At 55.4% G+C, this 27662-nt stretch overlaps 1 protein-coding gene across 2 annotated transcripts; it reads right to left on the bottom strand.

The window, feature by feature from the left end:
* Window positions 1-251: 251 nt before the first annotated feature.
* On the bottom strand, window positions 252-27064 carry Kif19 (kinesin family member 19). Of its 2 annotated transcripts, none has more exons than XM_005069959.4 (20): window positions 26879-27064; window positions 25168-25248; window positions 12419-12529; window positions 11649-11736; window positions 11223-11359; window positions 9912-10037; window positions 9436-9630; window positions 8866-9012; window positions 7915-8037; window positions 6170-6335; window positions 5461-5635; window positions 5128-5323; window positions 4380-4650; window positions 4163-4284; window positions 3454-3587; window positions 3140-3245; window positions 2911-2998; window positions 1456-1853; window positions 1070-1229; window positions 252-851 (listed from the first exon to the last, which is right to left on the bottom strand). In XM_005069959.4, exons 1-20 carry the CDS (start codon window positions 26915-26917, stop codon window positions 721-723), a joined length of 2994 nt encoding a protein of 997 aa, XP_005070016.1. In that variant the 5' UTR covers window positions 26918-27064; the 3' UTR covers window positions 252-720. The 2 variants fall into 2 exon arrangements, with proteins under 2 accessions (XP_005070016.1, XP_040605957.1); XM_040750023.1 differs by having other exon boundaries at window positions 3164-3245.
* Window positions 27065-27662: the final 598 nt, after the last annotated feature.

Below are 27662 nucleotides of genomic sequence, written 5' to 3'. Positions count from 1 at the left end.
CCTTGGGCTCTCGCGCAGAGGGGTCCAGGCTAGCGGGAAGGCCCTTGAGAGACTGCCACAAACTAGACCTTGCTCTAGTCTCATCCTTTTGGGGAGGGAGAGTCTCGGCACCTTAGGGGAAAAAACCATTCCCCAGATATGTGTAGGTTTGTGTCAAGGGAGATCGGGCGCTGGGGGGGTGGGTCAAAGGGCCAGAAGCTGGATGAATCTTAGGACCAGATATGGCACGTTCTGAAAACTAAACACAAGCGTCAAAATCCCAGTAGGACTTTATTTAAAAGAAAAGCAAGAAAAAAAAGTTACAAAACCAGACTCCCTCCCCATCCCTCCCGACACTATGTGAAGTCCTGTGGGCTCCTTTCCCATCCCCCACCCGCCCCCCTTGCCCAGGGGTGGGCCTGGGAGTCCTATCTCACTAACAGCCCCTCTCTCCCCATTGCAGAAGCCAAGACAGGCCCCCAGGTCTGTGCAAATTTTTGGCAACAATGTTCTGTCCAGGGCTGGGAGGCCAAGCTGCGGGGTCTGGGCCTCCCTTTCTAGTGGCCTGGAGAGCGGGGAAGAGTTACGGAGGCAACCCCGCCCCCACCGTTTCCGGGTCATGGGAGCCCAGCCCTCTGCAGCTCTTGCTCCATGGGATCCCCATCTGCCTAGCTTCTACCTCCCGGTTCCTGCCACACCCTGTTCCAGTCCTGGGGGCAGAAGAGAAGGCACCAGGGGCCCTCAGTTGTGCCGGAGGCGTCCGTCTTTGCCAAGAGTGTTTGAACCATGGGGCAGGCTGGGCCCGCGAGTAGCTCTACGGGAAACGCCAGCTGGGTTGGGGGGAACAGGAAGGGGTGAGGGGTGTCCAGAGCCTAGAACAGGGGAGAAGCCAGCATCAGGCGCTGAGGAATGCCTCCCCTCCCCCCAACACCCAGGGACCTTGAACTTCATAGGGGAACAACCCCTGCTTGTTAGCCCACCGCACTGCTTCCGGAATCACGCTTCCAACCAGGGGCAAGAGTCTGCGTGTCTCCCCCTCCGAGCTGGCCAAGGCCTCTCCCACCCCGACACTTCCTTTGCTGGTACTGACCTGTGTTCTGCCCTGGAGGAAATTTGACCTTGGCTAGAGGCAGCGTGACTTTTGCCAAATGTCTGACGCCAGGGGATGGCCGCCCACACACTGGCATCCTCCTGTCTGAAATGCCCTCCGAGGGATGAGGCCCCGGCAGGTGTGTGTTGGGACGAGACAGCTGTACAGTAGGGAAACAGTGAAATGGGGTGGAGAGATGCTTAGCGCTCAGTTACAGAACCCAGTCCTTGCTACTTTGTCAGGCTGGGGACCGTTGCGGTTCAGATCAGGACCTCTGGGTGTAGCCAAGGGCTGAAGCGTCCTGTAGCTTCTCCGGGGAGCTAGCTCTCGGGCCCTCACCCATTAGGAACGGAAGCAGACATCTCAACCCCTGCGTCTGGCCTCACCCCCTGTCCTGTGACCTCGAAGGACCGAGACCTCCGCTTCCTCCTCTTCGCCTCCAGCGACTCCTCCCTTTTCTTGCTAAGGCATTTCTTCTGAGCACGCACCCAGGGCCCACTGCCATCACCTCGAGGTCCTACCGCCCGAGAGGGGCCCTCGCCGGTGCTGCTGGATAGATTGTCCTCGCTGATAGCATGCTGCAGTGTGGGGCTGGGCGGCCGCTTGCAGGCCAGTGGGCCGGATGGACGCGCATCTTCAGCTTCGCTCAACGAGTGGAGGGACAGGCTGCTGCGTTCTGCGGCAGGTGCCAGCAGGTGGCGCCCCTCCGATCCCAGGGCCCGGGAGCGCCGCTGGGCGGCCTTCACGGAGATACACTTGGTCCGAGTCAAGATCTCTTTCTTCTCTACAACAGATACCCAAACCAAGGTCAATGTCCCTTCCTGCACCCCTTCCTCACAGGTCAAAAGTGAACACGGGCCAGGACTCACAGATTTCACCCAAGGAACCCTAACTCGATAGCGCCCCCTCAGAATCTTAATTTCATTTGTAAATGGGAATTACAAAAACAAATACTCTGGGGCTACTTCAAAGATTGAGAGTCTAGACTGGTGTCACAGGCCTGTAATCTTAGCTCCTCAGGGGGCTGAAGCAGGAAGATTAAAAGTTCAAGTCTGCCTGGACATGGTGGCGCACACCTTTAATCCCAGCACTTGGAAGGCAGAGCAGGCAGATCTCTGTGCGTTTGAGGACAGCATGGTCCACAGAAAGAGTTCCAGGGCAGCCTGGGCTACATAGTAAGACCCTGTCTTTAAAAAAAAAAGGGGGGGGCCTGCCAACTAGGCAACTTAGACATGATCTCAAAATGAAAAGTGAAAAAAGGACAGAGGATATAGCTTAGCAGTAGAATGTCTCCTGTGTGTGAGACCCTAGATTCAATCCCTATACCACCCCTCAAAAAAAAAAAAACAACCATATGTTTTATGAGACTGACGAGCTGCCTACTGCGCTAACGAGGCACCTACAACATATGTTTTAGACAACGGGTTTAGTCTATTGGTCTAGGAGGCAGAGATTCAATTAGAATTTTCTAGAATCCAGTGGGAAGGGGGTTTCAGTTTAATTTTTGCTTTTTGTTTTTCAAGACAGGATTTCTCTGTCTTTGGAACCTGTCCTGGAACTCACTCTGTAGATCAGGCTGGCCTCGAACCCATAGAGATCCACTTGTCTCTGCCTCCCGAGTGCTGGGATTAAAGGCGTGCATCACCACCACCCAACCAAGTCTCCCTATTTTATTTCTGATTGTTCCCCATCTTCTGTGTGTCCTTCTGGTACAGCCAATGAATTTGTGCCTTCTTCAAGGGCAGAGAGAAGGAAGGAGCTTCAGGCTTGGTCACCAGAGCAGTTTAGACAATGTCAGGCAGTGGGAGCCTGGGCTTGTGAAGTGCAGGGCACACACCCACCTTTATGGGACAGAGGGATCTCTGACAGGTTTTCACTGCTGTCCGGGGAAGAGTTGATCTGGCTGCCCAGGCTGTCCTGTGGTGGGGCCTAAGGGGTGAACCGTTTGGAAAGGGGAAGGCCTTGAAGACAGCAGGGACTCCCACACTACACTCTGCAGAGGCTGCGTGGCCTTGGAGGTGCTAGCCCTTTTGGAAGAAACCCACCCGCTGCTGGACACCCAGATCTCACCTGCTGGGTCACCAGGGTGCCCACCTGGATGGGAGGTGGAGTGGGCACAGAGGAATTCTTCGCCTGCCAGGCCCTGGGACTGGTCTTGAACACATGGTAGGACTCACTGCGGTTGGCAGAGGAACAGGAGGAGGCAGCCGTTGACCAGGCTAGTCACACCAAAGTCCACCCCCCACCCGGGGAGGAGAAACTGTCGGTGCCAAGGGAAGAACCCTGACTGCAGACCCATGGCACTGCCTCCCCTGCTTCGGGCTCCATCTTCCCTACTGAGCTGACATTCCTCACACGGGTTAGGCAGCATTAGGATGTCTCACCTGTCTGTGCCGAGTGGGGGGAGGGTGCTGTTTTGGGGGCGCTGGGTCTCAGAGCTCAGTGTCTTCACACTCTCCAGGTCAGAGTCTGGGGTCAGTGTGGTCCCTGCTCCAGTGATTCTGGGCAAGGAGCTGTCCTGTGTGTGTGATGGGGAAGGGAGGGGATGGTGACAAGGATGAGCAGTCAGAAGACTTGCACCCAGTAATATCGCAGAGTGACAAAGGCCGTAAGATGGGCTGGGCACCCTGAAGGGCAACGGGCCTACGCTCTGGGTCCCGAGCCACTTGGAGTCTGCTAGGCAGTCTCAGTGGCACAGCTCAATGGACATTAGGTCCACTTTTCCCTTGATTTTTAGAAACCAACCAATTAATTAATTCATCTATTTATTGTCTGAGATAGAATCTTGCTGTACCAACAAGGCAGATTTTTCAACTCTCCTGCCTCAATTTTCTAACTGTTGGGATTAAAAACTATCCTATTGACTAGTGGTCACTTGGGATATCTTAGATGGCCATTCCTGACCGTGTGACCCTAGGTGGGGACAAGTGTTTGGCCAGGCAGTAATGTCCAGGAATGGGGACCCTCACCCAGGTTTGACAAGGCAGAGAGAATGGGCAAGAGGGGAAAAAAAAAGCAAAGCCATCTCATGGAACTTGGCTGGCTTAATGGGATTCCCCATGTCTGCGAATTTAGGCCGGCCCAAGCGCCCACCTGCAGGGCCCTGGAGGCCACGCGGTCCATGATGGTGGCCCGCTCCAGGCTGCCTTCTTCCAGTTCCCGAAGGTAGACTTCATAGAGTTCCTCCAGGTGCCGGGGAACCTCCAGATTGAAGTCTGTGCATGGAGGAAGGAGAGCTGAGGGCTCGGCATGGGCCCGCAGCCCCTCACACAATGCCCCAGACCTTAGGGGGTGGCAGGCTCGGCCCTACCATCGATGATCTGCCGCTGGCCCTGAATGATCTCCTCGCAGAGGCTGCGGTGCTGCTCCAAGCGGCGCACGGCCTCGCGGCGGTGGCGCAGGGCACTGTCGCGGAGCAGAGCATGCGACTGCATCTCAGTGTTTTCCACCTCCAGCTCGTGCACTCGACACAATAGGCTGAGCACCTCGCGCTGCTCCTCCGAGCCGATGCGCCGTGGCAGCGTCTCTTCCAGGCGCCGGCCCCGCGCTCGCAGTTCCCGGCAGCGCTGCTCCAACGCCAGCTGCGGGGACAGCGGCAGCGGCACGGCTCAGCGCTAGGCTAGTCCCACCCGCCCAGTCAGGCCCTGCTCTCAGGCCTTCTGGCCGCTCTCCAAGCCCAATTAAAAAAATATGAATTAATGTAACTACTTACAGCCTTCTAATTAATATTATTGCTCTAAGCTAACCTTCAAAGCTTATTTTTGGGTCTTGCAACTATTCGGCGCCCACTTGACTCAACCACGCCCTGCGGCAGCCTTTATTCCAACACAGAAGATAAAAATATGTTATTGTATTGACTACCATGTTCTTAGTCCCTGCTTTATGCCAAGCATTAACGTAGCTGTCTCCAGCGACTCTGTTCAGGCATCACCATGGGTGCTCGCATTGTAGAAACTTGGCAAGGTCGCCCAGACTTGTGGCTTATGCTCTCTGGTCTCCCTCTTCGCCAGCCCTCCGCCTCCTCTTCCCCACTCTCTCTGCACCCAAGGCCCATATACCTTCTGCTTGCGCAGTTTCTTCTGTTCGCCCACTAGGGTGGCGATGTTTTCCCGGGCTGAGGCCACCTCTGGTGGCTCCAGGTTATCTGGCTCATCTCCCGTGTCTGAGTCCTTTTCACTGTCATCTTTGGTGTAGGACTCCTTCCTCCGCTCCTCCCGCCACTTGAGAGCCCGACGTGACTTCTCGTGTTCCCAGCTGCCGGCAGCGCCCCCCCAAAGAGAGACACAGATTCAGCACACGGGGCAGGGCGCTGGGTTTCTATGTTCTGGGCTCCGCCGTGACAAACCTGAACCTGGGGTGGGCCCGAAGGTCCCAGGACAGGGGAAGCATACCCCGCGATGGTGAGTAGGTGCCGGGAGGTATCGATCTGGATTTCCATGGCCTGGTTCTCCAGCTCCAGCAGGCGCCGGCGCATGTCCATCTGCTCGTGGAAGGCACTGATGAGCTGCTCCCGAAGCTGTCCCATCTCCGCCTGCCCTTCCTGCCCGCTGTGTAACTGTACCTCGGCTGAGGAGTGGGAGTGGTGTCAGCACAGTGGCCTGCTCAGGCCGACCTGGGGGCTCTGTCCCCCAGTTTCCTCCTGGATCACTGCTTGCATTTCCAGCTGCTTGGATTCCTCTCCTCCCACACACCCCACTCCCACAATATTATCTCCAAACTGCAGCCCAAAGACGACTGTTGCTTGCCCACACGGATTGAGATTGTGCTAGCCCTCAAAGCATCCTTGTGCCAACTCTGAAAAGGTGTCCCTGCTCCTCTGCTATCTGGTGGAAAACCATTACAGCAAACAGGAGAGTCTCGGTGAGCGGCACGCCTTCTAGGGCCCCACAGGGCAGCCCTCCCTGTACATCCTCAGATCATCCCATCCCATCCCCGGCTCTGCGAAGTAGAGGTGTGATCCCATTTCACAGGGGAAGGCGCTGAGATGTAGATATCACTTAGCCAGAGTTAATGCTACTGGTCCGAGGATCTCATAAGGCCACCTGGAGAGGGTTGCTAAGAGCAGCTCCCACCTCCAGACCAGCAAGACTGGATGCCTACCTTGGATATGGCGAATGTCACCCCGTTCCAGTCGGCCCCGGCCCTGGCCCCGCCCCGCCTGCTGGTCAATCTTGCACTTGAGTCTCTGGATCTCGCCCCGCAGGTCCGCGATGATGCTGGTGTACTGGGCGATGTGGTAGGAGACATTGAGCAGGTTCTGCTTCACCTGCAGGGAGCCCAGGATCAGGGGCGAGGGGTACCGTCACTCCAGGAGCCACGCCTGCCTGTGGAGTCCTCTTCCTTTTGCCAGTTCTTTCCAGTGGCAGCAATGGCCTCCTGGCCCCTCCCCACAGCCTCCTATCGCATCTGCACAATTCCTTTAGGCCTGCAATCCTCAAGTTCCAGTCCTGCTCTTCAACCTCAGTGGCTCCCTGTTGCCCGAGGAGCCCATTCCTTCACTGGGTATTGAAGCCTTGATTCCTTTCCCCCACCCCATTTTACCTTTTACTTTATGCGTATGCGTGTGTGTCTGTGTGGGAGTGTGTGCACACGAGTGTGGGAGCCTGAAGAAGTTTTAGATCCCCTGGAACTGGAGTTACAGGCAATTGCTAAGTGCCCGATGTGGGTGCTGGGATCTGAACTCAGGTCCTCTGGAAGAGTTTTGAACCATTAAAACTCTCTCTCTCTCTCTCTCTCTCTCTCTCTCTCTCTCTCTCTCTCTCTCTCTCTCTCTCTCTCTCTCTCTGTCTGTCTCCCCCCCCCAGGGTTCTCTCTGTGTAACTTTGGAGGCTGTCCTGGAACTCACTCTATAGACCAGGCTGGCCCTGAACTCACAGAGATCCTCCTGCCTCTGCCTCCCGAGTGACAGGAGTAAAGGTGTGTGCCACCATCGCCCAGCTGGACTCTGTTTCTGTATCTGAGTGTTCTGTTCTAGTCAGGCAATTCTGCTGGTCTTTCCATACCCACAACAGATAGTTCATCTCTACTTCTCCTTTTCCTGGCTTGCTTGGCACCTACTGTTAGCATCAATTAAATAATTAGCTGCTTTTTAAAAAAATAGGTCTCATGTGGCCTGTTAGCCTTGAACTCGTTGTGTAACCAAGGATGACCTTGAACTCCCGACTCTCCTGTGTCCACCTTCTAATACAGGGCTGCAGTGTTCACTACCATGCCAGGGTAAGCCTGTCACTGTGGAGTTCCCGAGGCTGCATGATCATGTTGGGGGGGGGGAGTTGCAGACATTGGAAGAAGGCTGGCTCACTACATACTACTTCAAAGGTAGCCTTTCTTCCCCTCACACCCACACAGGCTAAGACAGCTTCCTGACCAGAGAACGAGTTTGACCATGAACTTGGGAACCAGGCAGCCTCAGCTCCAGTCTCTGCCGTCCTCAGAGTCACTTTATGTCCTTAAGCTTCATTATCCTAAACTGTATGGTGGAGGAGCGTTAACTCCTGCTTGGTTCTGAGTGTGCTACAGTGCCCAGAGGGGCACCAGGTAAGGGAGCCTTCTACTGTGACTATGATGGGGACATACTTTGGACACAGAGGCCTGAGTAACCTCTGGAGAGGAAGGGAAGGTAGAGGGATGGGATGGGGGCAAGCCTGGAGTGAGAGGCAGAAGAGGTGTTTGGGAGCCAAGGGCTCCAGGCGTGCATACATGCAGGCAGGCCAAGGGCTCGGGGCAACGCTGGCCTGGGTAACGAGGTCAGGGCAGAAAGAGTGGAGGGGCTGGCAAGGATCCTCCAAGGATGTCACATCTCAGTCCAGGAGGGTGTGCTTTGGGGGAAGTCCAAGGGCCCTCACCCGAGTCCTAATATTCTTGGCTCGGCCGGCGTAGGTCAGGGTATTCCGGGACTCCTCGAAGGCGGTGCTCGCCGGGCTGATGTGGGCAATCATCACTGTGCGACTGTTCCCCCCTAATGAGTCCTGGGGAACAGGGATGTTGGCTAGCGGGCGATCACCTTCCCTAGAGACTCCCCAAGGCTATTTACCAAACCTTCTTTGGGTGTACACACATGTACACAGACACACACACACAGGCATGCATGCATGCCTGCACAACACGAACATACGCATATAGCGGTGGTCATTTTCAAGTTCCCCTACTCCCTGGCGTGGGGATGCAGCCCTCATGGTAGCCAGATGCAGGCCTTCATAGACTACAGGCCTCTGCCAGGATCTTGTTTTCAGCACTTACAAAGTTTAAGCCTACAGGGAAATTCCTTAACCTGTCTGTGCCTCAGTTTCCTTATCTGTAAATGTATTCCTCCTAACTCACAAAGTCACTGGGGAGGCTTTTGGACTGGTGGGAAGAAGCCCTTGAGCCCAGCAAAGCATGGGGACTCAGTGATACCACGTCTATCACTGGAGCCCGAGAGTGGCCGTGCCATGAGTGAGCAGCCCCAACAAGCAGCTCCGTTGGCTACAAGGCTATCACCAAGGCCCTGCACCTAGGCTCTCTGCAGCTCACAGCCCTGGGAGGAGGTCCTGGCCCCGCTCTTGTTCATTCTCTACCTGTGCCTTGGCTAGAGTTGCCAGAAATACAGAGAGCACCTGCTTGCAATCAGATTTCAGATAAACCGTGAACGGCCCGCTTTAGCTTAAGGGTGTCTGGAATATCGCATGGGGCACACTGATGCACAGTCAACTTGGCGATTCGTCTGAGATCCAAGTGGCAACAGCTGCGCATTGTGTGTGGCTGGCCTGGCAGGCCCACTCTTGACGCCAGTGCCCAGGTCCGGCTTGTTTTGGTACCTTCAGGAGCCGGGTGAGCTTGCTGTCCCGATAATTGATGTACTTATTGCCGCCCTTGTCGCTCAGGGCATTGATGCAGTTGCCCAGGGCCAGCAGAGAGCGGTTGATGTGGGCCCCCTCCTTCATGCGCTGCCCCCGGTTCTGGGTCTGGAGAGACAGCAGGGGACATAACATACTGAAGCTTCGTTCTGTCACCCAACAACACCCACATGATCCTGGCTGTAGAGCATGGCCTCTCTCCCGAGGTTCCTGAAGGTAGAGGTGACAAGGCATGGAAGGAGGCTTTGCTCTGCCCCTCCCCCCCACGTCGTGGCTCCTCCAAGCAGCCTGCCCCTTCAAGATGTCAGGCCCACTGCTCAGCACCTCCCTCTGGGGACCCCACTGGTGCCCTGACATCCTTGAGACACCCTGCCTTCCTGACTGCCTCATCCAACTTAGCCTCTCCCTGAGGTCCTTCCTCCTCTGAAATGTGGCCTCACCTGGAGGGACATCGCCCCGCCTGCCCCACCCCTTGCCTCTCTTTGGGGAGCCCTCTCTCCAGCTCCGCTGGACCCCTGGAGCAGGCCTCACCTGGGAGGCGCGCTCAGAGCCGGCCAGGTCGATCATGAACAGGCGACCCTGCCGCACCTCCTGCAGGATGTTCTTGACCCGGCTGCGCTGGCGTACGGCCACCTGGAGCACTGCGTGGGAGCGGGAGGATGTCTGATTGGCAGCTGTGGGCTCCTGTGTCCTCTGCCGGTTTCCCTTCATCAGCAGCTGCATAATCTGGGGAGTAAAGATGGAGGTGATGGCCAGGGACCCTGTCGAGAGGAGCCCGAGCTTGGTGAAGGAGGTCTAACTGTGAGCTCCCAGGGGGAGCTACAGGGCCTGGACAGGTCTCTGTACAAATGGAGAAGCCCGCTTACTAGGGTGAGTATGTTAGGGCATTGTGGGGGTGCGACTTCTCTTGCCACCACTCAGGGTACTCTGTCCCAGTAGTTCCCTGGCTTTGGTCCCTCGGAGTGATTGTCCTGTCCACTGGCCCTAGCCAGTTGCTGGAGACTTGCCTCCTTGGCATTGATGGTGGACACTTCGGTGATTCCGGCCACTTGGATCACCCCTTTGGAGTCCTCCCTCAGCTCCAGGTACCCCAGGGCAGGGTTCAGCAGGTCCCGGATCATCTCATTGTAGATCTGATGGGACAGTGGGAAAGCGGGAGGGAGATGGACAAGCTGCCCAGCGAGCGGTCCCCTCCCCGCTAAGAAATGAGGGACCCATGATGGTAGAGGCCTCAAGGCCAATATTGCAGGAGGTTTCTGAATGACCCGGGACTCCCTTTGCAGAGAGGCCAGTCCTGGGCTGGACACCTGGACCTGATTCCTGGCCAGACAAGGGAGCTCAGCTTGTTGCTAGGCAACCTTCAGGCTACTTCTCTTAGGTGTCACCACCCCTGCCCCAGTCAAGGCCAGCCCCGCTGGCTGAGTCAACACCTGCTGGCTGCTCCCCTCACTACTCCTCCTGAACCATCGACACCCTGGGAGATTACCAGCTCCCAGAGGAGCCAGATGGAGACTGGCTTGCTGGATTAGATTGCCCCCTCCCCTCCCCTCCCCTCCGCCCAACTTCTGTGACTACCTCTCAATCCATGAAATCCTTAATGGGAAGATGATTGCTTAAGGTAGTGGTTCTCAACCTTACTGATGCAGCGACCCTTTAACACAGTTCCTCATGTTGCGGTGACCTCTCCCAACTATAAAATTGTTTTTGCAGCAGCTTCATAGCTGTACTTTTGCTACTGTTACTAATCATAATGTAATTATCTGATATGCAGGACATCTGGTATTAGTCCCCTTCATGAAAGGGACATTTGATCCCCAAAGGGGTCACGACCCACAGGCTCAGAACTACTGGTTTAAGGAATGGGCTCAAAGGGTTGGGGGCAAGGTGAGCTTTTGAGGATGCTGGCTTGGCGGCTTGCTGTCCCGGCTTCTGTGAAGTGCCACACCACATTAGAGCCACGGGGTCCCTGCTGTGCTACCATTGTGTACCACAGACACAGGTGCCTCTCTTCTCCATGTCTCATTTCTTGGTTTTGTTTTTCAGGACAGGGTTTCTCTCTGTGTAGCCCTGGCTGTCCTGGAACCTGCACTGTAGACCAGGCTGGCCTTGAACTCAGAGATAGGCCCATCTCTGCTCTCCGAGTGCTGGGATTAAAGGTGTGTGGCACTGTGTCAGACTTTTGAGTCTCAATTTTTATCAAGTGGGGCTAATGCTATACATGTGGGGAACGGGCATACTGAGCAACCCAGGGACTGGCTCTACGGAGGGGGAACCACCAAATTTCATATGCCTCCTATCTAAGCCTGATGGGGACTTACCTCCAGGTAGGACATGGACACCTCATACTCCATGTCATTGCTGGTCTCCTCGATGGCTCGGAACAGGTCATTCAGGGTCCGGACATAGATGCCTGGCTCATGATCAGTGCCCAGCATGGTGTAGGTCTTCCCACAGCCTGGATAGGTCAGGTTGGTGGTCAGCAGGACAGGGGCGAAGGGGGGTGAAGCCTTATTGAGGAGGTACCCTGGACCCCTGAGCTGTCGTCCTTGAGGATGCACCCTCCTAGGTGGCTGAAGAATGGGGCCTTTGCGGGACAAGGGTACTGGGTGAGGCAAGGTTCGGACAACCCCATGCTCCATTCCGGACCCTACTCGGGCCAGGACAGTTCTCCCATGAAGGGTTTGGTTCTCAGGGGAGTGGACAACGGTGCTGCAGTCTTTCCTGTGTCCGTGTTTCCTCCTCACCTGTAGGGCCGTAGGCAAACACAGTGGCATTGTACCCTGAGATGACACCTTCAATGAGGCTCTTGGTGGTGGCCTGGTACACCATTTCCTGCGGTGGAGAAGACATCTGTCAGGGTCTGAGACAGTATAAAATGTGGGTGCTCCCAGGCAGGTCCTGACTGTGAACAGGTGAGGTGTCTGTCCCTGGATCCCCAAGCTAGAGGTAATTAAGTGGGGAGAGTGGAGGAAGGGAATCTCTGCTTACACGCCTCAGGGGTGACAACAGCCTGCAAGAGGGTTCAAGACACCCGAGAAGCCTCCTCTATGGGTGACTCCCCCACCCCACCCCTGCTGAGGGTGCAGAGTCGGCCCCGGGGCATCTCAGCGTCCAGAAGGTGGGCAAGATGGAATCCCTAGGAGGGTGTCAGTTTCCTTGGGTCTGCCCGACACCTGTTCTTTCCGTACCAGATGGGCTTCACCGTCCTTCCCCCATCCCGCCCCGGCCCGTGTAGACCAGCTGTGGAGGTCTCATGTGGCTTTCTCTATACCAGTCGGTACGTGAGTGCCAACCTAGTGTTTCTGCACAAAACCATGTGTGCGGCCCCGTCGGGCCATGCAAATGTACAGGTGAGAGGCCACACAAGTACAGGTCACACAGATGGGCAAAGTTCCAGGAAGTGGACCCTTGAGTGAACGTTGGAGAAAAGGTGAGCAGGGTCCCCTGAGAATCCTCCCTTGCAGGGCAAAGCGTGGAGGGGTCTTTCCTGCTTCCAGACAATGTTCCCCCTCACCTGGGTGGCCGTGAAGTCAAAGGCCACGTCGAATAGGTACGACTTCTCCCGGGACCGGTGTGCCCGCAGGATGTCATCAGGGTCCTCCATTGGGTCCATGAGGACCACCATCTGTAAATGTCCCCGAGTGGGGAGACCACAGTCAGATGGGGTTCCCACAGCCTGCAGACCTCTCCCACCACTATCTGAGCTTCAGGTGAGGGTGCTTGGGAGACAAAAGCCTCTTTGGCGATGAGTGACTGTCCCCTGGAGATGGCACCATCCCAGGGCAGCAGAGAATGCTGTGTGTGTGTGTGTGTGTGTGTGTGTGTGTGTGTGTGTGTGTGTGTCATCTACAGTGAACCCAGGATCTGAGGCCTCTCCCACTAACCACAGTGCCACTTCCCATGCTGCCTTGACTGGAGGAGGAACTGTAACTCCGCTGGCGGTCATAACACATCTTTTGTGACAAGGTCCATTTCGCCCACTACACCCCCATCTCTACTGCAGCCTTGCTTTGTGCTATTTCAGTAGCAGCAAAGCTCGTGCTCCCACCTGACAGGTGGGGTGGGGCGTTCGGAGTCCAGAGATACTTTTGGGCTACACACTAGTCTGTGGAGGATGGAACTCAGAACCCAGAGCCTGAGTTCCATCCCAGAAGACTTTCCCCCTACCCCTGAGACAGGGTTTCTCCATGTAGCCCTGACTGTCCAGGAACTTGCTCTGTAGATCAGGCTGGCTTCGAACTCAGAAATCCGTCTACCTCTGCCTCCCAAGTGCTGGGATTAAAGGCATGCACCACCATGGCCCTGCAAAACCAGCAGACTTAACCGCACCTCTGCAGCTCCGTGGCCCTTGGGCCCTGCCTGGCCCTCCTAGACCAGCCTCCCGACCGCTGTAGGTCAAGGCAGGCAAAGAGCTGCTGACATCTGGTGGACACGTGTGAAAAGAGCAGGCGGGCTTGGGTCCTTCCTATGTGAACTTAAAACTAACCGCATCCCTGGCCAAGACCTGGGGTTAGAAAGAGAGACTGCAGGACCCTAGGCTCACATTCCACCCCCGTGAGGTTGGGGTAGCTGTACTCCATGTATGTGTGTAAACACAGGCGTTAAGGTGTGGATGGGGCTGCCTGGGTTCCTCCCTTGTTCTAAGAACCATCTTTGAGCCACTCCAATCTGCCCAGATCCCAGTGTGCGGAGCTTTGCTGAGGGTTTGAGGATCAATACAGGGCAAGTGGCTGGGTTCTTGCTGGGGCTCCCGGTCTAGAGTAGGGTTTGAGATAAGAAATGTCAGAAAACACTCAGGTACTCACGGGGGTGTGTCTGAATTTTAGGAGAGGGCAAAGGGGGTGGGCATTGAAGGGGACACTAGGGATGCTTTCTGAATCTTAGCCCTGCCTCTCGTTAGCAGAGTGGCCTCATGCCTGCATGGGGGCCTGCCTGAGCCTCAGTCCCCTCCCCAGGGGAGGAAATGGTGGTGCAATCTCCTTCAGGGCTGTGCACAGCCCATGAGACAAAGTGCGTGACACATGCCGCGTCTCGGATAATCCCCTTGCAAGGAGCCACGAAGAGGGAGAGTTGGGCATGGAAGCAGGGGAGGGCAAGTCACTGACTGCCCCAACCCAAGACTCTGCTATCGAAAGTAGGGTGGCAAAAATGAGACAAAGAGAAGACAGGCGGAGAGTGGCAACAGCAGCCGCTCCCTTACACAATATAGGTGCCCCCTCGAGGTGCCTGGCACCTGGAGCGCTGAGCATGGTTCCCTAGACACCAGCCTCTGCCAGACAGCCAGGGGAAATAAGCCATCCCATGATCCTTACTTAATGAGGTGGGGCTGCTCCCAGGGGCCAGATGCTGGCTGGCCTTGGAGCCCAGGGAGGGGAGGGGCAAGGAGGGGAAGGGAGGGGCGAGGAGGGCAGAGAGGGCACTCTCACACCCAGGGCACACTGCCATCCACTCCTGGTGCACACTAACTTTGGATCTTGGGGCACACTGGCAAGCATTGTTTCTTTGTTCTTTGTTTTCCTTCAAGACAAGATCTTGTCTGCAGTCCTGCTAGCTTCGAGCTTAGGGCAATCCTCTTGCCTCAGCCTCTCAAGTGCTGGGATAACAGGCATACACCCCCACACCCAGCCAATACCACATCTTTACTGAGTGAGCCCCTCAGTGTGGGTTTCTCATTATTGCTCTCAGACAAGGGGGTCAAAGCCCAGCCTCCCGTTGCTTGGAAATGGCAGAGGCAGAGTCAGGGATTCTGGCCACTTGGCTCTCAGGCTGGTACCTGAGCATTCTCCAAGCCTTCCCCAACTCTCCTGCTCCCTCTGCTGTCACAGGGGCTTGTGGGGTGCCTCTGCAGTTTTCATGGTCTAAGTAGTCCCACAGCCCCCAGCCCCCAACCACCACCGCTCACATTAGTCCTGGGTGCTCACTCCACCTTAGGGAATGCGATACACTACAAGTAGGTAAACCGAGGCCTCACAGAGGGCCAAGCAGGAAGGGGGCTGGCTGTTACAGGGCAATTAAAAGAAGGCTGAGAGGATAGCCGTGCCAACACTCCACCCCTCCCAGGGATCATTTCAGGAGAGGCAGGGCTCATGACTTTGCAAAGGCCTTGTGAATAGGCCAGGCATGGAGAGACATCCAGGGGCGGCAGAGGTTAGTAATGAGGGTGAGGTGAGACCAGCCTGCATGCTCAACCAAACCCAGGAGCTGAGGAGGTCCTCAGTGGAACCCTTTGAGTCCCACAGTCAGGCGTGTGGATTCAGGAGGATAAAGGCCTTGGGATTCCTTGCAGACTCCTCCCTGAGTCCATGTCCTGGGATTAACCACAAACACACACACACATGAGCGAGTGCACACACACACACACACACACACACACACTAGACACTTGAAACAGCCTGCACCTGGGCTCTCTGAATTCACCTGACCCCTCAGATAGCTACAGCCCCCGTCCCCCTTCCGTGATTCTCCAGCGGAGGGTGACTCCCCGAGACTGCCAATCATATGGGGTTCCAGGCGAGCAGGCTAGAGGCAATGATCAAATACAGGCTGGGTGCTGGCTTTGTGCAGGGAAAGGCCACCAAGTCTGTCCCCTCCCAGGTGGCCAAAGTCTAGCAGCCACTGTGACCTCAGTGCTTGCACTGTTCCCTGGGGACTCACCTGTCCTCAGCCACTGGCCCCTCCTCAGGACACCTGCCCGGAGCCCTCCATGCCTTCTTGGTTTGATTCCTATCCTAGGCTATCATCAGCCTGAGCCCTGCTCAGATTCCAGACCCAGATGAAGACAGACTCTGGCTCTGAGGGTTCTGGCATGGGTTCCCCAAGGCCTGCAACAGGAGCAGGGCTAGCTATAACAACTCTCATCTTGGGCACTGGGGTCCTGTGACCACAGAGCCTCGAGGGGCTTTGGTTAGGGGGGGAGTGAACAGCATGTAGTGTCGTGCACCATAAACAGATGGCCTTTGTTATGGCTTTCAGACATCCCCAGGTTCACCTGGACACCCAGTTCCTTTGATGCTGGAATGCTCCTGCATCAAAGCACTGTCATCTCACCTGCCATCACCCCACTGAATGAGGGCCTTGTTTGAGCTCCATCTGTTGGGACCCCAGCCCCCACAGCACGCTCCAGAACATCACTGCTCTTCCAGGCCACCACAGCACACAATGGAACCCTTGTACCCCTTGACCAGGTGAACCAGAGCTGAGCCAGTAAAGATTGGCCAAGGAGCCTGGGCTGCCATGGAAACCAGCTTGGGGTGTTCAGGCTAGTGCAACTTATTCGTGAAGCACCTACAGTGTGACCCAAACATGGGGAAGACGAGGCCTGGTGTTCTGCCTTTGACACTCTCAGATTCCTAACCCGGAGAGAGCTGGTGTGCAGAGGAGAGACCCCCAAATCCAGCCCTGCCAGGACTGGATGGCAGCCTGGAAGGGATGACGTCGATAATGTACTTTCAAGGATGAGCAGGAGACAGGCAAGAGAGGTTGGCGGGGGTGTGGAAGAAGAACATTCTAGAGAAAATCATGAGCAAGGCCAAGAGGTGAGAGGCCAGACATGGTCTCCAGTCTCCAGGGAGAAACACAGGTTAGGAAGAAAGCCTGGAGTTTTGCCTTTGGTCTTCCTCGCTGGCTATTCTCACGGTGCGGACCCAGGGCCTGCTATGAGCTTGCGATGGCCCTGTGAATGTCACCCTGGGCTGGTACACAGTGTATGCCCAAGGACATTTGCTAAGTAAATAAATGCCCTAGGAGGCAGTTTGGGGTGTTACATGCACCCTGCTAAAGGCTTGGCATGTGTGTTCTCATTCTTATGGCTTTCTTTGCAGTGCCAGCTGCTTTGGAACTCACTCTGTAGACCAGGCTGACCTCAAACTCATGGAGACCCACCTGCCTCCGCCTCCCGAGTGCTGGGATCAAAGGTGTGCACCACCTCCTTACTCTCACTATGACCCCATCCTCACTTAAATAACTACATCCGTGGGTATGTGTTTCCTAAAAAGCCCTTGTTTTGGGGGCTGGAGAGATGGCTCAGTGGTTAAGAGCACTGACTACTCTCCCAGAGGACCTTGGTTCAATTCCCAGCACCCACATGGCAGCTCACAACCGTCCACAGCTCCTGTTCCAGGGGATCCAATACCCTTGTAAAGACATTCATGCAGGCAAAACACCAATGTACGTAAAACAAAAATAAATAATAAAAAAAGCCCTTGTTTAAGGTCCTAGGGTTAGGACTCCTACATATGAACGTGGGGTGGAGATGGGAGACACAATTAATCTCTAGCAAAGTGGGCTTTTGCTCCGGACAGCTGTCTGCCTAGTCGCTCACAGGGGGCAGCAGGGATGGGTGGGCTGAGGTTGAGGAGTCTGGGTCCTAGAACCAAATCCCTTTGCGTCTGACAGACCAGGGCCCTGTGCTAAGAGCACAGTTTGATGCAGTCTGTGTCTCCTCCACGGCCCAGCCACAATGAAGACCTAATTACAAAATGCCAGAGAGCCAAACCTGATGGCTCATGCCTGCAACCCATGGAGGAGGCAGAGGCAGGGGGACCACAGAAGTTCGAAGCCAGCCTGATCTATGTATAGAGACCCCAACTGAAACAAACAACAAAACCACAGCTCTGCATAGGTGGACGGTTATATGGAGAGGCAGGGAAGACACAGCCATCTACGAGCCTGCCAGAGGGGTGTGCACACAACTTCCGTCCACCAAGCCCGTGAGACGACAAACTGTCCTCTCAGCCACACAGCCCCCCACACACACTTCCTTACACTTTGCAAACTCACGTCCACGTTCCTCAAGGCAGCTCCCCTGCCTCAGGGGAGCAGGTGTGGCCACAACCCAAAGTAGGTGCACACAGGCCCCAGGGACTTTCACGCCTTTGGACAGGAGGCTTCACTGAAGACAGGGCAAGAGAAGGAAGTCAGGCAGCTCACCAACCTCCTTCCCCATGGGTGGGAATCTGCCTGAACTCGAATAGCGCTCACATCCACACCCAAGTAGCTCCCTCCAGGATCAGCTGCCCTGCAGCCCGTGGGCCTAACCCAGCAGAGGGCCGGGCAGCTGTGGGCCTCCTCAGCTAGGTCTTCACTCTGGCCTGGCTCTTAGGTCAATGAAGATGTCATCAGGAGTTCTAGAGCCACTCAGAGCTCTGAGCTCCTGCAGGGAAGTGGGGAGAGGGTGCCTAGTCCCTGAGAGATGCCCCAGTAGGGACCAGGCTCTCTGGGCATCTCCTGGATGAGAGGGACTTTGCACACGACATGTCAGGCATTTCTCCTGCTGAGCTGACGGTGCCTTGGTCAACCCTGCAGCCTTAGTGGGATTCCCTCTGGCCTCCTGATGGTGGTGACACCTAACCCAGTGTCATACTACTGATCATTCCTCACTGTGGCTGTCCTTTGTGTGGTGACCACAAACCCTAGCCCCTACCCACCAGATGGTGGGAGCAGTCTTCCCCCAGCTTTGATGTTCCCAAATGTCCCCTTGAGGGCAAAATAGCCCCAGTGTGAAGCATAACAACCCACACACTTCTTCCCTGGCTGCAGAGCCTGGCAGTGAAGATCCCCAAAGAAAGGAGGGCCCCAAATGGGGCATCAGAGACTATGCGTCATGTGACCTTGAGCCAAAGGCATCACTTTTTTAGGGGAGCCGTGGATCTGGCCCAGTGGAGGGAAAGGAGGACTGTCAGGGATGAAGCAATAACACGAGAAGCCACAATGACACCCCAGCCTACTCAGGAAGCTTCAGGTTGTCTCTGGCTTCATCCTCAGCCCAGAGACCCAGGCTCACAGTCCCTTTATTCAGATAGGTGGGAGCAGAACAGAACCCCGATTCTGGGTGGCTATCAGACATGAAAGGCTGACTCTGGATTCTTGTTTGTTAATGAGAACATCTGCTGCTGGTCACATTTCTAGCTATAGACATACAGACCCATGGGGCCTCAAAAAGGAGACTTTGATGCCAGGAAAAGCAGAGCCTACTGGGCTCATAAGGCTGCCAAGGCCTAACCAGCAGCTGAGGGCATAGCTACACCTGGCTGATATCCTACTCAGGACCTCATCTGATTTCAGGACTGTGAGGACCCCGAGGCTCCAGATGACCTAGGATGTAGTCTCATGTCTCTCAGGGAGCCTGCTGATTTCTTTATCACAGACCCACACGGATGTCCCAGGTGCCACCGAGAACCACACACGATCTCTGGCGAGGTGGGCCCACCAGTCTGCAGTAAGAAGCACCCCTCTCCCTGTGCCCATCCAAATGCCACGTGTAGGAATCCTTGTATACTTGTAGCATTACACACCAGAACCAGAAAACCAGAACCAACTCAAATGTCCATCAGCTGTTAAATGGGTAAACAGGTGACGGGATGGCTACGCACTAAAATATTACTTGGCCATGAAAAAGGGTGATGTTCGGACACAAGCTAGACTATTCGTGAACCTTGAAAGCGTCACACTAAAGGAAATGAAACCAGACGTGAAGGGCCACAGGGAGTATGATCCAATCACAGGGGCGCACAGTGGAATGGGGGAGATGGGAAGCAGCTTAGTGACTGCCTGGGGACGTAGTTACACTCGCACTGTGTCCTGTGCTCTGCCCTTGGGGCCTGGAGCCCAGGAGCCTGGAAACGTACGAAGAGAGCCCCACCTCCCACCGTGCCCAGCGCAGCAAGCAGGTTAGTTAGCTCCTGCTGCGTCCTTGGGATCTGTTACTTTACACTGTGTTTGTCTCTCACAACGGCCTCCTTGCCTCATCTATAACCCTCGCCACAGCTCTTGAGGTAGACAGGACAGGCGCTCACTCTCCAGTCCTCTGACGGGAAACAGAGGCCCAGGGAGTCATCAGCAGCCCTCAGGCACCCAGCCAGGGATGACAGGGTTGGGCCTCTGGCCCAGCCCTGTCCCCTTTCTGCCCCATGTAACCCTCCTGTCTTACACCTTCCTCTTCCTCGCTTGCTCTGGCCCCTCTGCTGGCCTCCTGGAGAGCTTGTGTGGCTCCACAGGACCCCAGAAATGGGCGGTTGGACAAAGGCTAATTATGGGATTACACATTTCATTGCTTGATTTAAATCCTGTAGATAAACGTGGTGGGAGGAGTCTGGAAGGAGGCTTTGGCAGGGGTGTGTGGGAGGAGAAGGTGGCTGCTTGTCCTGAGCCCCGCCCCTACTTTCCAGGCCCCTTCCGCTTTCTTGGCCTCTTTGGGGGGGTTTCTGGCTTCAGCATCCACCTCACCCCAGCTGCTATTAAGGCAGGAGACCCTACCGCAACCTTCCAGGAGGCAGCCACAGGGGACTGCAGAGAGACATTGTGGCAGGCAGGGGCTTACTCAACTCTGGGGCCAGAAGCCACCCCACGGTGACTTTGGGAGAAGTAACTCTCATGTCCCCTTCTTCAGGCCAGGTGTCATGTTTAAGCATCGCACTGATCCTCTGATGCTCTTCTAAGAGAGGCTTGAAGATCACTGTCCTGGACTGAACTAGGGCTCTGTGATCTCAGGCCCTCAGAGCCACCGGAACTATCCCCTGACAAATCCAAGACCCACTTCAACTTTCCCAGAATCCAGACACACATTGGCCTACTGTCTTCCTTCCTTCCTTCCCCCTTTCTCCCTCCCTCCCTCTCTTCTTTCCTTTTCCTGTGTCTATCTTTCTTTCATTTTATTTTTTTTTAATTTGTTTATTTATGTTGTAAGAGGGCACCAGATCTCATTACGGATGATTGTGAGCCACCATGTGGTTTCTGGGAATTGAACTCAGGACCTCTGGAAGAGCAGCCAGTGCCCTTAACCTCTGAGCCATCTCTCCAGCCCCCCCAATTTTATTTTTTAACGAGGCAGTGTTTCCTCACATAGCCCGGGCTGGTCTCTCACTTGCTATGTAGCCGAGGATGACCACGAACTTCTGATCCTCCAGCCTTTACCTCTTAAGTGTCAGGGGTACAGGTGCGCCACCATGTCTGTGGTGACGGGGACTGAATCTTCAGCTTTGTGCATGCTAGGCAAGCATCCTACCAACTAAGACATAGCCCTGGATTCACACTGTCCTCTTGATGCTCAGGGAGTCTTAGCCTGCTGACACTCCCTCTTCTGCTAAACCTCATTGCCACAGGCTACCCAGCTGCAGATGTCCCCCAAAGGATACGCTCAGTCCCAAGGCAGGCTCCAGACCCCTCATAGTGGCTGAAGTAACTTAGTCCCCTCCACCTCTCCCTGCTTAGGACCCACTGAAACGTGGGCTGTAGAAATACCTACTAACTGCAGCTGATGACCAACGGGCTGGCTGAGCTCCTGGGAGGGACTATACTATAGCCTTGGATACCTTACTTTGAGGTGACACCCACAGAGGAACCCACTCAGCTCTGAGTAGAGAGACAGGAAGCAAGAAGCTGGATCTATCACCCAAGCCCCTAGGGAGCTGGCTTGGTGAGCTCCTCAGAGGGACCAGGACATGGAGACCATGAGAGCCTCAGCCCCAGGGAGCACGAGGGGGTGGGGGGGACGGCAGTGCTGACCACAAGGGCCCAGCCTCACCACCATTGCTATACTGTCCTGTGTCAGCTCGCCAGCTCACCCCACTGCCCGGCCGTCATGCCCTGCGACTTCAGAGAGAAGAGACAGCTGGCCTGACTACAGCCGGGGCCTTCCTCTGGGCCAGATGAACAGCAGGGCTTGGAGAAAGGGGAAGGGCCAGAGGGCTGCCTAGAACCGGAGGCAATGATCTCTCCTCCATGTTAGTTTTTGGATTCCCACGTCTTAAACACCTAGTTGCCAGGGTCTATGTGCCAGGAGACAGCTCACGGGAGGCTGTCAACGGGACCTTTGTTGTAGCCACTCCCAGGCAGCAGTAAGAGGGGCTAGGCCATGAGCCAGGTGTTGTTGGCGCATGCATTTAATCCCAGGTAGAGGCAAGAGGATCTCTGCAAGTTTGAGGCCAACCTGGTCTACAGAGTGAGCTCCAGGCCAGTCTCCAAAGCAATACAGAGAAACCCTGTCTCAAAAAAACCAACCAAACAAGCAAACAAAAACAACAACAAAAAAGAGGGGTTAGGTCAGGCCCTCCTGTACAAGCCCGGTTTGGAAGCCACTGGGGAGCTGGACAGGGTGTGCAGAGGGTGGTGTGGAGGGCCCTGCACCGCCAGTATGCTTAGGTAGCGCTCTCAGAGCCTCTGCTGACAAAGGGAGCCTGTTGAGCTGGCCCAGCCTGGTGGGAGGTGTATGTAGCTCACTGGGGTAGGCTAGAGCCAGGCTGGGCAGACCTCCCTCTGCCCTCCTAGACAGAAGGAGCCAGTGTCTGATAGGCGTGGGTACTTAACAGGGACTGTTCCCATCACTTCATATTGATCAACCCCCAAGGTGGCCAGGAGCCAGGAGCAGCGGAGAGAGACGCCATTGTCCCAGCCAGTGAACCTGATATCCTCGGAGGCAGATGGACAAACAGGGAGTGGCTTTGTCTAGAAGGAGGCTTCGCCTCCCAAGCGCTTTGCCTCTTCCAGCTGGTCCCTCTCAAGAGCCAGCGCAGCGCTCTGGGGGCCCCCTCCTCTATTCACTAGAGCTGACTGCCGTACACAGAGCTCTTCCCTTGCAACAGGCACTGGGCAGGCATAAGTAAAGATCTCCCCAGAGGAGCCCTTTTGTGGGGGCTAGAAAGATGGCCCAGCCGGGGAAGCCGCTTGCTGCCAAGTCTAGTCATCTGAGTTTGATTCCGGGGAGTCACATGTGGGAGATTACCAGCTCCCCCAAACTGCCCTCTGACCCCCAGACACACGCCGTGATGTGCGTGTATCCGATCCCTAGTCTCACTCTAGGATAAAAAGTTAAGAAAAAAAAAAGTCTTGTTGTAGAGCGCTTGCCTAGCATGCACAGAACCTTGGGTTGAGCCCCTAGCATTTCATAACCTGGGAATGGGGGGGCACACCTGTAATTTTAGCACTTGGGAGGAAGAGTAGGGAAGATCAGATCGTCTCTGGCTTCATAGTGAGTTCACGGCTAGTCTGTCTCAAACAAACAAACAAACAAACAACCTCAAAACCACAAACCACTAAAAAGAAGACTGGGCAGTCTCCCCCACTTAGCGCTGAGGCTCCTATACTGTCTGCATACATTCTCTCTGTTCCTGCTCACCATATGGGGTTCTTCCAGGCACACCATTTCCCCCAAGGACTTCGAGAAAGGGGGCAAAGGAGAAAATCATTGGGGTTTCCTGAGCCCAGCCCAAAGGACCGGCCTGGGGCAGCATCTGTCCATGGTCTTTCTAAGTTATGCAGCTTCCTCTTCATGCTCCCTGATCCTGGAGCCCATCCCACAGCCCAGCCAGCGGGCCCGGCACTCAGAGTAGCCAGTCACACAGCTCTGAAGCTCGGGTGAGGGTCACCAGCAGGCTGTCACACCAAACCTGTTCCAGTCCAACCACTGTGCTCTAGTATCCGAGTCTTGGGGTACCTACCCAAAAGAGCACCAAACAGGCCCTACCTATGTCACCTCACCTCATGCCCCTTGCCCCCGTCCTTGGACCATACTAATGTTTTCTCAGTGACGAGGCTGTGCTGTGACCCCACCTCGAGGGTCTTGCGCACTGTACACGCCTCTGGTTGCAACTCCCCCCTTCCCCCGAGTACATCCCTAAAGATCTCTTTATCATCATCGTCATTATCCTTATTATCGTTTTCCAGACTATGTAGCCCTGGATGTCCTGGAACTCACTCAGAGATGCACCTGCCTCTGCCTCCCCAGTACTGGGACTGGAGGTGTGCGCCACCGCCGCCCAGCACGCCGTCTTCTTTATAACCCTCTCCAGTTCCAGTTAAGACAGGGTCTTGATTTGAAGCGCAGGGTAGCCTGGGATTCCCGATCCTCCTGCCTCAGTCTCATGGGTATGGGGACTACAGACATTGCCATCATATCTGGGTTCACCATCGCCTCTCCTTATCTTTTTCCTTCTACTTTTTTTTTTTTTTTGGTTTTTCTGAGACAGGGTTTCTCTGTGGCTTTGGAGGCTGTCCCTGGAGCTCGCTTAGTAATCCAGTCTGGTCTCGAACTCACAGAGATCCGCCTGCCTCTGCCTCCCGAGTGCTGGGATTAAAGGCGTGCGCCACCAACTCCCGGTGAAAGGTTTCTTTTTTTTTTTTTTTTGGTTTCTCGAGACAGGGTTTCTCTGTATTGTTTTGGAGGCTGGCCTCGAACTCGCACTGTAGACCAGGCTGGCCTCGAACTCACAGAGATCCGCCTGCCTCTGCCTCCCAAGTGCTGGGATTAAAGGCGTGTGCCACCAACGCCCTCTTCTACTTTTTTCTTGTGTGTTTGCATGTATGTTTGCAGGTTTGTGGGTAGGAGTGCTCTGAGTGCGTGTGTGGAGGCCTAAAGTTGATGTTTAAAATGACTGTATTTTTCCTGAATTGCTCTTAAACCTTCTTGATCACTCATCTGCACCATGCGCTGAGGCGGGGTCTCCCAATCAAATCCAGAGTCCACAGATATGGCCATTGTTGTCAGCTAGCATGGCCATTGTTGTCAGATAGCTCACTCTTTGAGTTCCCTGTCTCTGCCTTCCAAGACTGCCACCACACCCACAAACATTTCTGTGGCATTTTACGTGGGTTCTGGGGATCCAAACTCCCCATGCTCATGAGGCAAGCAAGCTTTTTAACCGCTGAGCTATCTCCCCAGCCTAGGTCCAGTGCCCCTTATGCCTCTCCTGGCAACAGGCTCTTTTTTTCCTACCCCCCACCTAGGCTGCAAGTCCTCATTCGCTTTAATTCTTAGGGCACCTTGTCTTCTCTCCCCACAGTAAACTTCAGCAACAGAGGGGGGGCAGAACTTTTCATGTCTGAGTGTTTTTCCAGCTCCCACCACAGTTCCCAGCATGCTGCGGGTTCTTTCGAGTAACTATCGCCTCATATGCCCTCCTCCATCACAGTGACACGAGGACCGTGACACGAGGACCAGGACAGCAGACAGTGAAGGACTTTGCCAAACTTGCATGCTCTAGAGGCGGGCTTCTGACAGACCACCTGAATATGTGCTTTGTGGATAGCACGAGTATCAGGTGGGGAAAGTTTACACCACGTCCACCAAGGTGTATTTTATGGTCTGGGCCCACCCAGGCTCCGAACGCTCCTAGCTCTCATTGGGCTGATTTAGGAAGCCTTCCTGGAAGAAGAAGGCTTGGTGACGCTATGGGTAGCCCACCAGAGGTGTGGTGAGACACAGAGCTCTTGCTGTCCAGCCAAGCAAGCTGAGCAGGTGCCCTGTGGTTCCCGGTTGTGGTCCCCAAGTACCTGCTCGTCCATCTTGTGAGCGATGAGGGTGGCTCCCTCCTCCAGCTCAGCCACGCTGATGGGCCGGACCCTAAGTGCCACCTGGGAGGAAGATGAGAGCCCTGGGTTAGTAGGACCACATACTTGGCCATGGATGAAGGGACGAGAAGTCTTTGAATTCCTTCCCTAACAGCCCTGTGTTCTCCAGCATCCAGCCATTTCTGGCTCCTTGCTTCTGAAGAAAGCTGTCAGTCTAGGGCATCTCCCAAGGCAGAGGGCAGCAGGTCCATGGGGATGTCTGGCTGAGTCGGAGTCTATGTCTCTTTTCAAAAGTCTACACCTCGGAGGAGCCCCAAGGGAAACACTGTCTACACAGGCTGCTTCAGTCACATATCCAAATTAAACACGTGCTACTCCCTTGGGCTTAAATCTGGGGCCTTGGGGACCAGAGCCACCTGTCTACGAGTGCGGTGCTTCTGGAAAAGGTAGTGGGGCATGACAGGAATGGCTTGGAAATTATGACGGGATCTAGAGATCTTCCCCTTGTTATCCTAACAACCTGCGACAGCATCCTAACACTCCCAGGAGTGTGTCATCAAGGGCTTCCTTGCTCTTTATTTCCTGGCTGGTGAGAGAGATGGTGAGTCTTCACCCAAAAGAACAGAGTTAGGGAGTAGGGAGACTTTCTTCAGCTGAACTAGTGGGGAGATTTTTCTTCTGCTGGATACTGGCTGGATCCAAAGGGTCCTCGGCTCATTTCATCCACACAGCCTGGCAGATTGTCCTCATCAGCCTCCTGGCTGGACCTCCTTGCAGGGGGGGGGGGGACCCTTCCCTAATGACAACGAGCATTCTGGAGCAAACCCTTTCAAAGAAGCCATTTTTGTTGCCAGAGAAGGTGCCACAGAGTCTGGGACTGGCCCTTGGGGCTGTGTCCAAGCTTCCTTTTGTAGAAGCAGGTTCCCTACGTGGGGGGGGGGGGGGGGATGCATTGTGGTAGCATGCCATCTGGCTACAATCATCATCTTCTGCTGCAGGACCATTTCCACAGATCAAAGACTAGGGGCTGGGAGAGAGAGAGAGAGAGAGATCTCCACCTATCCCCAAGGACCAAGGCTTCTCCTTGTGTCTTCAGCATCCACCACGGATAGTCAGGAATCTCCATCTTTGGTCTCTACCTATCCCTAATCTCCGAGCCGTATTACCATCCGTCACAGGCCGGGAGACCCTGGGGACTATCCAAGCGGCTTTCAGTGTGTCTCTGAAGTATTTGGTGTCCTGATTTGGACAGAGCCTGGGTTACAGTCTGTAACTAGCTACTCCAGACTTGGTGCTGACTCATCCTGTTTAGGTGGCTTTTGTCTTCCTAATTGTGGCTCCAGCCTCCTTTAGAACAAGACCTGGCCGGGCCTAAGCTCTCTGGGCTTGCTTGAGATTCCCAGCTTTCTTCTCAGGCAATCAATCGCTCATGTCTCTTTTGGGTCTTGACTTCTAAGTCTTGGCCCAAAGAAGGTTCCGCTTGGAGGGAGGGAAGTGGGGTGCTAACTTAATCAGCCTCAGGAGGCTCCACCACCCCTTACGGCCACCTGCTCTGTAGAACTTGGGCAAAGTTGTTCTGCACAGTCCCAGACCACCACATCTCGCCTGTCCTCTTAGGGGACATGGTGTGTGAGGTTGTCAGATACCAAGATTGGTGGAGGGGACTAAGGAGGAGCTTGATAAGGGGTCTCACCATGAGTTGCTGGTCCTTAGAGTCACCACTGTCCTTCATGATTGCGGCAGGTAGAGAGCCTCAAGCCGCGACAGCTGGCATGGCCGAAAGGCACCTCCACCGTGGTCACCTCCTCGGGTCGCTCTTCCGCCTCCTCGGCTGCCTGACAACCCGAAACCAACAACGCGCCTGCCGCCCGGGCGCTGACCAGGAGGCGGGGCCGGGAGGGTTCGGCCGGCTCCGCCCCGCCCCCAGTGCTCCCCCGCCCCCTTGCTCGCTCCGCCCCCTGCTTTCCGCTCCCTGAACCTGGGTGAGCAGGACGTCCCCACCCAGAACGTCCCTCCGGCTTGCGCTGCGTCTGCAGCAACTGCTGCTGGTGCTGACGCGCTCTGTCAGATCGAGTGGCCTCCGGGCCTCAGCGCCCGGGCCTCCTCCCCGCCCAGCGGCGTCCGTTTGGTGGCTTCTCCTCTCACCGGCTCGCGGGCTCTCGGCTGTGTCCTCTGCGCTCTCGGCATCCGCCTGGCACGCGACTCGCTGGGCAGACGCACCCTTGTCCCTGCGGCCACGATCATCGGCTGCCCTTCTGACTGTTGCTGGGCGTCTCCGGGGCGCACCCGGCAGCCTCGGGTTTCCATGATCAATGCGGGCGTCGTGGCTGTGGGAGCCAGTGCCTAGGGTGTTGGTGGCTGCACCCATTGTTCAGAGAGGATGAGAGCGTGGGTGAAGGGCTGTGCCTGTGGACCTGGCTTAGTGGGGTGTATCTCATGGAAAAGTCCCCTCGGTGTTGACCCACCAGCAAACCACG

This window comes from Mesocricetus auratus, unplaced genomic scaffold (assembly GCF_017639785.1).
Source record: "Mesocricetus auratus isolate SY011 unplaced genomic scaffold, BCM_Maur_2.0 Super-Scaffold_100007, whole genome shotgun sequence".
Lineage (NCBI taxonomy): Eukaryota > Metazoa > Chordata > Mammalia > Rodentia > Cricetidae > Mesocricetus > Mesocricetus auratus.
This window is presented reverse-complemented; position numbering and strand designations above follow the sequence as displayed.